The 12,202-nt window shown below is 39.8% G+C and overlaps 1 protein-coding gene across 7 annotated transcripts in view; it reads right to left on the bottom strand.

The window, feature by feature from the left end:
• Positions 1 to 6,772: 6,772 nt before the first annotated feature.
• Positions 6,773 to 12,202, bottom strand: part of CD96 (CD96 molecule) — a 113,016-nt gene continuing 107,586 nt past the window's right edge. For all 7 annotated transcript variants that reach the window (XM_039250386.1, XM_039250381.1, XM_039250382.1 and 4 more), the window contains 2 exons: positions 9,713 to 9,836; positions 6,773 to 7,825 (listed from right to left, as the gene is read on the bottom strand). In XM_039250386.1, the coding sequence (XP_039106317.1) occupies positions 7,717 to 7,825; positions 9,713 to 9,836 (233 nt within the window). In that variant the 3' untranslated portion in view covers positions 6,773 to 7,716. The remainder of the gene's footprint in view (positions 7,826 to 9,712; positions 9,837 to 12,202) is intronic.

The raw sequence follows: 12,202 nt of genomic DNA, 5'->3' as shown, positions 1-12,202 counted from the left end.
TCCTTCCGGTATACCCCAGTGTTTTTTGGAATAAGTTCTTGTTTTCTGACATAACAAAATACTCCATATCATATAATATGTTCTTTGCCCTTAATCAGATATTTCTTTGGAAAGTTCTGATTCCCGGGTTGCCTGGGTGGCTCAGTCAGTTATGCTTCCGACTTCGGCTCAGCTCATGATCTCATGGTTCATGAGTACTAGCCCTGTGTTGGGCTCTGTGCTGACAGCTCAGACCCTGGAGCTTGCTTCGGATTCTGTGTGTGTGTCTCTCTCTCTGTTCCTCCCCCACTAACTCTCTGTCTCTCTCTCAAAAATAAATAAACATTAAAAAATATTTAAAAAAATAAAAGTTCTGATTCCCTTCAGCAGGAAATTATGTTACTGAGCAGAATCTGAGTGCCAGGTGTACTCAGTGCTTCTAGAATATCTTGCTCGTTGGTCCTTTCAAAAGACATACCTGGGAACGATAGGCATGTCTATATACTTAAAACACAACACATTCACACATACACAATCAAAATTAACACCACCAATGAAGGATGGTTGGACATCATAGTATATAAATTTTACATTTATGATTTTTCTTTCTTACACACAGGTAGCATATTATATAGTCTTTGTACATTGCTTTTCCTTCTTAATACTGTCTCCTGGAAATCACTCTATACTAGTCAGTGGAGATTTTCTTCTTTCTTCTTTTGACAGCTGTACAGTTCCCCATTTTGTGTATTTACTATAGTGTAATCAACTAATCTCCTATGTTTGGACATTTAGATCATTTTCAGTTCTTGGCAGTTACAAATAATGCTGCCAAGAATAGCTTTGTGCATATGAAATTTGATATTGTTGGAAGTAGAGCTTCAGGGTAAATTTCTGAAGAGAAATTGCTAAGTCAAAGGATAACTTCTATATAATTTTGTTAGATATTGTCAAATTCCTCTCCATAGTGGTTGTACCATTTTGCATTCCCTTCAGAAACATATGAGGGTAACTGTTTCTTCACAGCTTTAATAACAGAGCATGCTGTCAAATATTTGAAAGTCTTCACAAATGAATGGGGAAGAAGTGATGTCTTAGTGAAGTTTTAATTTGCATTTCTTTTAATATCAGTTACTGAATTTTTTTCAAGTGTTTAAGAGTTATTTTTACTATCAGCAATAGCCAAATTCTGGAAACAGCCCAAATATCCATTGACTGATGAATGGATAAAGATGTGATATATATGTATGTATGTATATATATATATATATATATACACGCACGCTACGGAAGGTTACTCAACAATCAAAAAGAATGAAATCTTGCCATTTGCAAAAATGTGGATGAAACTGGAATATACTGTGCTAAGCTAAATAAGTCAGAGAAAGATAAATATCATATCATTTCACTCATATATAGAATTTAAGAAACAAAACAGATAAACAGGGGGAAAAGGAAGGAAAAATAAGATAAAATCAGAGAGAGAAGCAAACCATAAGAGACTCTTAAGTAAAGAGAACAAACTGAGGGTTGCTGGAGGGGTGTTGGGAGGGGGGATGGGTTAATTGGGTGATGGGCAGTAAGGAGGGCACTTGTTGGGACGAGCATTGGGTGTTATCTGTAAGTGATGAATCACTAAATTCTACTGAGACCATTATCACACCATATGTTAACTAACTTGGATTTATATAAATTGGAATAATTAAAAACACTTTTTAAAGTTATCTTTATCTCTTTTTTGTGAATCACTGGTTCATATCTGGCTCATTTTCCCCACAGGTTTTTAAAACTTATTTATCCTCAGAATTTGTAAATTCTTTGTCACCACTTATTTGTAATATATGTTGTGAATAGTTTCTTTTAGTTTATCATTTGCCTTTGACTTTGCTTTTTTTCATGCAAACTGTTTTATTTTTAAGTAGTCAAATGTAGCCGTCTTTGTTTTCTTTGAATCAGGACATACATATTTCTATAGTTATATTTGTAGTAATAGTTACAATATGTATGCACTATGACTATAAAATTATATATTATATCAGATATATATGTACCATGGTATGTATATAAATATAACTATATAGTAATAATATCTATACACTATGATAGTGTATGTATGTACACAGGTAGATATACCTATATATAAATAGATATAGATATGTACACACATATTATGTATAAACATATGGTTAAGGAAATATACCATTTCTCAAGAGTTTTTATTAGGAATGGGCACTGAATTTTGCCAAACGTCTTTAAAAAATAATTGTATGCTTTTCTTCTTAAGCTCTATTTATATGGTAAATTATATTATGAGATTTTCATTATTGAACCCTTCTTGTATTCTTACTAAATGTAATCCTTAAGTAAGGTTTTCAAGTCCTGTAACTATGTCTCAGGACCTTTGCCTCTATGGACAGCCTCCTCTCTGAAGCTTTTTGAAAATATTTCTCACACTCTGTCCCTGAAATGAAACCCTCTTCTTTATTCGTCTCTCTTCTTTTCATATGTATTTATTTGTTTTAATGTCTGTCTCTCCCATTAAACTCTACATACACTGAAGGCAGGGAGGATGTGATTCTTAGATATTTTTTTACATCAGTTTCATCAGTTACATCAGTTTGTGGAATCTACAAACCCTAAACGCCCATCCAAAAGAGGTACTCAGGACCAGTGCTTGTCATATTTTTCTATTAACTAGCCACAGAAATTAAAATCAATTCCTATTAAAATTATGCCAGATTCAGATCTCTGAGGCAACAAAGCATGTCCCTCTGAATCAGTGCAACAGCTTTATGCATAAGAAAAATCCAATGCGACCCAATTACCTAGAAGAGTGGAACTATGCTGATCTCAAGCTAGTGGTGCAAAAATGGTTCTACCATAGATGGGATTCTCACATCTCTTTTCCTCTTCCCATTCAGCATGAACAGACACTTACATCATCACAAGAAAATGTGCAACATAGAGAGGCTACGTGACGTGCGTGGTTCCCAGATTATCAGGTTCGCCACCAAATTTCTCTTCTCGATTCACCAACTAACTGTCCCCTCTGCTCTGGCTTTCCGGCACTTTTGAGTATTTTCTGGTGACAGCTGAATGGCATTATTACTGTAATCAGGTTTATTTGTTGGTATGACTTCTTTATAAAGTAAATTGGGAGTTGTCTGGCAGAGCTCAGGGCAAAAGTGCACACGCACCTGGCATTTACCAAGGGTAGCTGGATGCAGCCCCATCCACGTTCTCTTCCTTACGTTATATGTGCCTCCATATAATTACAGTCTCACAGAGCATTTGGGTAAACATGAGGAATCCGAGTGAGAAGACCAGGCAAAAACTGTAACAGAGGGTAGAAGAGTACAAAGATGCTGGTGGAGGGGAAAGTATTCTATTCTTTTCTACTGTGTTCTCCTTCCTGTGTTAAATTGCACCCAACTAATGTCCAGACCCATCAAGAAGCCCTAGACTGAGTTTAAGAGTAATTTCAAAAGTGTTCGCTGGCCCTGACCTTGCCTAAGATCATAGTCTCCTGCTCTCTGCTCATGCCTTCCTTGCATTCAGTTAGTAATCACAGAATCCAGGGGAAAAGCCCTATGTAGGAGCTGGGAGATAAAATGACCTTTTCTCACCATCTCGTCTTGTGTTTCTCTTTGGAACATCAGCTCATTTCTGCCAGTTAATGTCTTTTTCTCCCACGGTGGTAACTTTCACTCACCATGCCAGCTGTCACTGCTGGACACTCAAGCTTTGGCTGGGTGTCAAAATGCAAGCTTTGCTGCTGTCAAAACTCAGGCTATGTTTGTCAGCCCTCAGAGAACAGAGTTTCTGTCTTTCTGCAGAGTCAATCTTTAAGTTCAAGCCAAAGCCAACTCCCCTAAATCAGAGCACCAAGAAGGCAGTCTTCAAGAACCTCTTCACTTGATCAGAGCTTCTGAGACAACGTTCTTTTCATTATCTCTGGCCTTGGTCAGATTCTCTAAACTTTTTGGCTTTGATCTTGATTAATCTTTTTTCTTTTCTTAGTCATCCTTTTTTCCACACTTTCTTTGGCCATTCTATCCTCAGGGGTCAATAATTTCTACTTTTCTTTGTTTTCTGTCAACAATTTTGGGCCTTAAAAAAATCAATATTTACCTAATTGCACACAAAACATCTCTTGTCTATAGTAAAAGGAGACACCAAAGCAATGAAATATTCTGACACAATGGAGATTGATCACACTGTGGACTGGAAAATCAGACATTGGATTTCCATCATTTTGGCTCTGGCACGTCTAATTATGTGATACTGGGCAGATCAATTTCACAGAGCTTCTCAACTCCTCTTTTGTAATATGACCTCTATTGCCCACCCTGGCCAAAGGTTTTATGATTTTAAAGACCTATAATGCAAAGCTAATTTGGTCAAGCCAACCACATGTTCTTCAGTTAAAATAAAACTTACGTTGAATTCTTTTTTTTAAAGACTATATTTGACGGAGGCATATTTATCTTTCACTCTAGGCACTTGCATATAAGCTAAAATATGCCTCCCTCTGGACTTGCATATGAGCCAAAATATGAGCCATATTTGCATATGAACCAAAATATACCTACCCCTGGACCTTATAGGTTAACTATGGCTACAATAATGCTGTATAAGTTATACAATTTCAGCAGCATACAACAATATTTAATTTATGTACCTTTGAGGTAGACTGGAGGGTGTTTGACCTAGACTGGGCTTGGCTTGGGTAGTTCTTCTCTGCTCTGTGGGTCTCTCTTCTTCTTGGAGCTAGCAGGCTAGCCTGAAAATGTTCTTCTCATGGTAATGGCAGAGAACAAGAGAGTGAGTCCAATCATACAAGTACCTTTCAAGCCTTGGGTTAGTCATACTCAGGATGTTCCTTTGTCCAAAACAAATCCCATGGTCAAGCCCAAAGTCAAGGGCTGTTATAGTGCAAGTGGGTAAGGAAGCAGGTATTTCTGAACAAGGCCATCTAACACACTGTACTTTGGGTGCTGAAAATGCTTATGCATGGCTTCTCAGTGAAAATGAAGGCAGTGACGAAGACATGCAGAAATCTTGGAGATAGACTCTGGTGTTGCTGTTTCTTATGTGGGACAGAACTGAATCCACCCCTAGAGAGAGGGGTTGCTGGTTTCAGATAGGTTCTGTGAACTTACATACAGTTTTAAGGTGCAGGTGAAACAGTCATTTTAGTCAAAGGAGGGAGATCAAGATCACAGTACTTGCTGGAAAGTGTCTAGTCTCTTTATTTTGCAGACTTGTGAAGAATGCATCTGACCCACTGAGGGAGTGTCCCTCTGGGGTAAGCAGATGGTCACTGTTTTCATGCTGGAGATGAATTTGCAAATGCTGACCAGAACTTACTTATAAGACAAAGGAGGGGCGCTTCAAAGAGGAGCTGATATAAAAACCCGTGAAACACCTGTCACAGGACAGGCTGAAAACAGATACGGATTTGTGTTGTACCATAGAATTGCCCATCCCTTTACTGAAACAATCTAAACACCCTCCAACTCTGCCACTTCTACCCAACCCTTCTGTGTGTATTCATGTCTTTTAATGAAACAGTAAAATAAAGCCACAATGACCTTAACAGAAAGTACCGATGATTAAGTTGTATGAAATAAAAATAACTACATATGAAGCAACAGTCACATATATATGAAGTTAGTCTTATTTATTTCTTGAGAATTAGTGAGGGATTGAGAGTAATTAAGGCAGGCAAACATTAGTTTATGTTCCCAATCACTAGGCTGTATTCATGATCTATTACTGTGTAGCGTATTATACCCAAAGTCAGTGGGGTTCAAAAACCAGCCTTTATTATCTCACACAATGTCTGGGGGTCAGGAATTCAGAAGAGGTTAGCTGGGTGGTTCTGGCTCCCATCAAAGTTAATGGAAGCCTTAGGTGGGGGCTGGAGGGCATACTTCCAGGATGGCTCGCTAGTTGATACTGTTAGCAGGAGGCTTTGATTCCTAGACGGGTGGCCCTCTCAACAGGGCTGCCTGAGTGTCCTCACGTCATGGCAATGGGCTTCTTCCAGACAGACAGTCAAAGAGAGATCTACACTCTCTACTACATGGTAGCACTGCCATGTATTTTACAACCCAGCCTTGCAAATCACACTCTGGTGACTTCTTATTGGTTATACTAGGCCTGGGACTGGTACTTATTTACGAGACTGTGTAAGTACGTGGCCCTGGACTTGAACACCTTGTAAAGTGTAAAGTTTACACTCTAGGTGTCCTGCTTGCCTTACCCCAGTCCTGGTCAGCTACAGAAGTCAGTTGCAGTCACTTTCACAGGGGACTATGTAAGAGGCAAGTATCGTGCAGGACACACTGGAGGCTGGTCACCATGAGAAATATGTACTTAACCAAGATTCACCCAGAAGTGCTGATGCTTGGGCCTCATTCCACAGGGATTCTGATGGGATTGTTCTGGACCAGGACAGCCATGATGTTCAAAAAGCGCCAATACACCCTCCAAGTTATTCTCACATGTTGTGAGGGATAAGTACAAATGAATGAAATGTTCCTTTTGAGACTAAAAGCCATGTAGCATTTCCCTATCATATCTGACAGCGACATCTGTTTTTTCCTAGGGCAGGGGTTTGGGAGTGGTTTAGAGGGACAAAGGGCATCAGTAATTTATTCACTTGGGAACTATTGCTGAATAGAGAACCAATCTGGCTAACTAGGCTTCTTTTCCATCACCTTTACATTCTGTTTGAACTATTTTGTAAAATATTGGTAGAAGCAGGATTAATTCATCAATGCTAGTCTGATTTGAACTTGTATTTATTTCAAGACAGACCACAATGTATAGATCAGATGAACAGGAGAGTCCCCAGATGAAAAAGAGAATAATAGGAATTACAGGATTTGGTTTGGGGTTAGGCTACTTGTTTACTCATACAACAGTTGGTAATAGTTCGATATATGCACACACACATGCACACACACACACACACACACTCACATGCACATACAGATAAAGCTAAGGATGAGACCACTCTTAAGCTCAGATCATTTTAGAGTCCAGTGAAGTGTTACCTGTGTCTACCAGGCTACTTGGTCATTAGCTGATTTTCCCTTGGATCCTTCCTCATCCCATGGGCCAGAAGGCTGAGGGGAACATGGTGGAAGGAAGGGGGGTTGGGACTGGTGTTCTTGGGCCAGGTATTCTGTTTTCCTCCATAAGCACAATATTTCCAGACAAAGACAACTCGTACTTATTTGGAAATCTTGCTAGAACTTTCACATTTTCTTCTTTTTTGTAATTTTCCTAGGGAATGCAATGTACCTCAGGGATTATCATACTTCTGGTAAATAGTTTAGAATGGTGGCAGATATCCAAATAGAAAAGGGTCTGGCATGGACATATGCTTGACACCATCGTCGTCACCTCAGTCAGAGAGCGAAAATGAAAAATAAAAACACTGCAAGTACTTTTCAATAACAGCAGTCTCATCTGCATTTCTTACAGAAACCAGCAAATCTCCGCAGATTGCACTGGGCATGAACATGACATATCCTCTCACTCTTGCTCAATTTCAGGCCTGTGCAGATGAAAGGGGGTGGGTTGCAGGGAAAGCAGGCCATTCACTTCTGACATCCATTTCAGCTGCAGTACAGGCTTGGCTAGAGGGCGATTATGTTAATAAGGCACAAGGTCCACCTTCTCACAGGATTCGAGCAGAGTTCTCTATGGCCAAGTCTCAAGGGACTAGAGTGTCTCCATCTCCTGACAAGGCAGATCCCTTCCAACAGCCTCTTGGATACAAGTGTACTTGATGGGAGGTGGAGGTGGCTTGAAAGGCGGGGGTCTTTCCATGCTAGGAATAAAACATTGCTCTTTCAATGCTGAGAACGCAAGGCAGTGATTCAAGGAAGGAAGGAAGTAGGAAACAGACACCCACCTGTCCTCTCAGGAGTTTTCTTTGCATAACCTGCTTATTATTTGTAGTATGATAGTATCACTAATTAATACTTATATGCTATGTTATAGCTGGCAAAGCAATTTTATCATGACATTATTTAATTTGTATCTAGGAATTGGATATTGTTGTCACCATTCTGCAGAGAACATGGAGGCCCGGAGGTCTTCAGCAGCTTGCTAAAGAGAACCAGAGCGGCAATTTAAGTCTTTGAACCAGAACCTACACTCTCCATGGCAACTGCCTCTTAATAGAAGAGGTGTTTCTCTTATGTGGGTTAAAACACTCCTCCAGAGACAAAATTTTTAACTTCTGGGACTAAAGACTGAAGCTTTTCAAATAATCCCTTTGCCAACCTTATTCCAGCCTTCGCCCACACATTCACTGTATACTGTGGCGACAGGCTTGAGGTGGGAAGAAAAGCTCTTCTGAATCCTTGAGTTGGTTGGTACTGGATGGTTAATGCCAGAATCCCTTACATTTGAATCTGTGAACATTCTCCAAGTCATCTTTATATAATGTTTCACGTAAGCACAACTCATCTCTTTGTCTTAAGTGTGTCAGGCCTATATGTGAGCTGTACAGCCCCCTTTGTATCGGGACACAGAAATACAACTGTGAGAAGACTTACGTCCCTGACTCAAACACCTCCAACTCTTCTTGGTAAATCTATAGCACCTTAAGTTCTCCAGAACTTAAGAGGGAGAGGTGGAGGGAGAGAGAGAGAGTCTCCTCTCTATACAACACAAACTTTTGAATATGGAATAATAAGAAAATCAATTCAAAATCTCAGATTCCCATTTCCTCACTTTAATAAAAGTATTTAATGTCTATTACATGGTTTTCTGATGCTTTCAAGTAGACAATACATATCAAAAGGTGGAAAGAATTATAAGAAATCTGCACCTCTGTTTTTTCAGGGAAACTAAGAATTCCTCAAGATATATGGCAGCCAAAGTGTAGTCCTTGGATAAGAGTCCAGAATTTCTGACTACTGGTTTAGTGTTGTTGCTGTTTTTTTTTTTTTTTTTCTTTTTTCCCACCATGAAACACTCCCTGCACATGATTCTAGAGTTTTCAAGGCTACTTTAAGTAGAAGGTGCTAGTGGGCACTGGCATCTTAGATGGTAGCAGTGAGAGATGTGGAAGAGAGGCTATCATGTTGTAGGGGTCTCCTCCAATCATGGTCTAATCTGGATCCCAAATAGCCAAGTCAGAAAAGTGAGGCTTAATCGTACATGTCACTGCAGATTGCTGAGAAAAAGGGAAAGGAATTTTAGAAAATATTTCAATAAGACATAAGAGGGGTAACCCACTGTTTACTTTCTTTCCTCCCTGGGGAAAAGGGGAAAGGGCGGTAAAAGCCCATTCTGCTGAAAAGCAGATGGAGTTTCTTAAAATTACCTTTCTCACTCAATTTCACACTTGAGTATCTAGGCCCAGCTGGGCCCAGGCAGTTCAGAGATGCATGAAAATGAAAAAATAATGAAGATTAAAAGAAAAATCAGTTTTAGTTTTTGAGGTGAGGCTAGGCTCAGTTCTCATTTCATGCCCACTGACTTGTTCTATCTGACAAGTGTCACAAACTGAACAGAGTGGGGACACCAAGTCAGAAGTTGTGCAACTAATCCCAGCTGTGTGGTGCTCAGCAGGCTGGGGAGCTTCTCTGAGCCTCATTTCGTCAGTTACATATGTGGGGAACTCTGTATAGGAGAGACACTTCAAGTGCTGAGTAAATCTTTTGTGCTGAGAAATCTGTTCCTGCAGATTCGGTATTATACTCACATTTCTTTCTGGTATTGACACCATTTTCTCACTCCAAGACCGAACAATGCCACGCAGAAAGAGAGCAAAGCTGCTACGATCACTGGCCAGGACATTCCATCTTCAGTCTTATTAACCACAATACCTGCGAAGGGCGTCAAGAGAGATGAATTTTCATGTCAAACTTTGGCAACTAGAAAGCATGACTAAGTGAACTCTCTCTCTTACTTGAAACATGTTTTCTCCAAGGCCCATCACGGACCACAGTCATGCTCTGGGATCCTATCTATCCCTTGTTCTCACTTCTGTTTTTGAGTTTCTGCAGTTACTTTTTTAAAAAAAATGTTTTATTTATTTCTGAGAGAGAGAGAGAGAGACATCATGAGCAGGGAAGGGTCAGAGAGGGAGGGAGATACAGAATCTGAAGCAGGCTCCAGGCTCTGAGCTAGCTGTCAGCACAGAGCTCGTCACAGGGCTCGAACCCACAAACCGTGAGATCATGACCTGAGCCGAAGTCGGACGCTCAACCGACTGAACCACCCAGGTGCCCCTGCAGTTACTTTTTATGTGAATGTTTTTCTTGGAATGTTAGAATGTTCCTGAACCCACTTTTTTTTTCCCCTCTCATTTTCCCAAGGCCCTGAACAATTCCTGGCATATGATGGCCAATTAAATGTTATTTGAAAGAAGGAATAAATAAAAATGATAAGCTGTAAATTTGTATTTCAAATTTTCTCCAGTCAAGGAAACTTTATACGTGAAATAATGCCCTAGCTTTGGCTTTTTCTCCTCTTTAAGAAGTCATTTAATGCTTCATGGAATTTACTGAGTGTATTAGGAGGAGGAAGAAAGAGTAAAAGGCATTATCACTTTATAGCATTCCGTTGCCCTGAAAGTCCCAAGTGGAGAAGGCCTGGGTAATACCTATAGAGGTGTAGTGCTCAAGAGACCATCATCCAAGACTTTTCGCTTGGATGTCACTTGAGGAATGATAACCCAGAATAGAGATTTTTAAATCCTTTCTACTACTGTCCCTTTCTCTTCTTCCTCCTTCTCTACATCTCAGCAATACAAACAGGAGAAGTTACAAAGCAGAAGCCAGATAGTTTTCCTCTTTCTGTGGTCTGCAAAGGGCAGAAGTTAAAAGTAAAGGGCTGGAGGGGCACCTGGTGTTTCAGTCGGTTAAGCATCCGTCTTTGGCTCAGGTCATGATCTCATGGTCTGAGTTTGATCCCAGCGTCTGGTTCTGTGTTGACAGCTCAGAGCCTGCTTCAGATTCTGGGTCTCTCTCTGCCCCTTTCCTGCTCATGCTCTGTCTCTATCTCTTTCTCTCAAAAATAAATAAACATTTGGAAAAAAAAGCAAAGGGCTGGTAGAAATTAAATGGTGGGTGATACATAGACTGATTTTTCTTACCCTTCTGATTATATCCACACTCGATTTATTCATTTCATTTCTAGCATTTGAACACCAAGTCAAGCTGTGTGAATCAAAGACTTTCAAATATTGTTGATTTTAGACCAGAGGCAATGTAAATATCATATTCTGGACTGTTTTACTTTTTTACTAACATGAAGGAAGAATTAAGAAAATTAACTCTCTTAGGAAATAAGATTGTTTCATTGATTCTAATACAGAGAATAAAAGGGTATGTCTATAATTACATAGTTACTTAACATTTTCTTTTTAGAAAAACATTTTTAAATTATGTTAAAAATTCAAACAGTGGCTAAAATGAGCAAATCAGAGAACACGAGATGCTGGCGAGGATGTGGAGAAACGGGCACCCTCCTACACTGTTGGTGGGAATGTAAACTGGTTTAGCCCCTCTGGAAAACAGTGTGGAGGTTCCTCAAAAAGTTAACAATAGAACTCCCCGATGACCCAGCAATAGCACTGCTAGGAATTTATCCAAGGGATACAGAAATGCTGAGGCATAGGAGCACATGGACCCCAATGTTCATAGCAGCACTCTCCACAATAGCCAAAACATGGAAAGAGCCTAAGTGTCCATCAACGGACGAAAGGATCAAGAAGATGTGGTTTATCTATACCATGGAATACTACATGGCAATGAGAAAGAATGAAATCTGGCCATGTGTAGCAACATGGATGGACCTTGAGGGTGTTATGCTGAGCAAAATAAGTCAGGCAGAGAAGGACAAATATCATATGTTTGCACGTATAGGAGGATTAGGAGGAACTTAACTGAGGAACAAGGGGGAGAAGAAGGGGGGAAATGGTGGGGGAGAGGGAGAGAGGCAAACCATGAGAGACTCTTGAATGCTGACAAAAACTGAGAACTGATGGATGTAGGGGGGAGAGGGGATGGGCATGGGGGAGGGCACTCGTGGGGATGAGCACTGGGTGTTATGTGGAAACTAATTTGACAATAAACTATTTGTAAAAAAAAAAACAAAAAAACCCAAAAAAACAAAAATAAATAAAATGCTAAAAAAAATTCAAACAGTATAGAAATATAAAACTATAATGAAAAAGGAAGTGTCCTTA

This window comes from Hyaena hyaena, unplaced genomic scaffold (genome assembly GCF_003009895.1).
Source record: "Hyaena hyaena isolate Hyena2069 unplaced genomic scaffold, ASM300989v1 scaffold_366, whole genome shotgun sequence".
NCBI classification, from domain to species: domain Eukaryota; kingdom Metazoa; phylum Chordata; class Mammalia; order Carnivora; family Hyaenidae; genus Hyaena; species Hyaena hyaena.
This window is presented reverse-complemented; position numbering and strand designations above follow the sequence as displayed.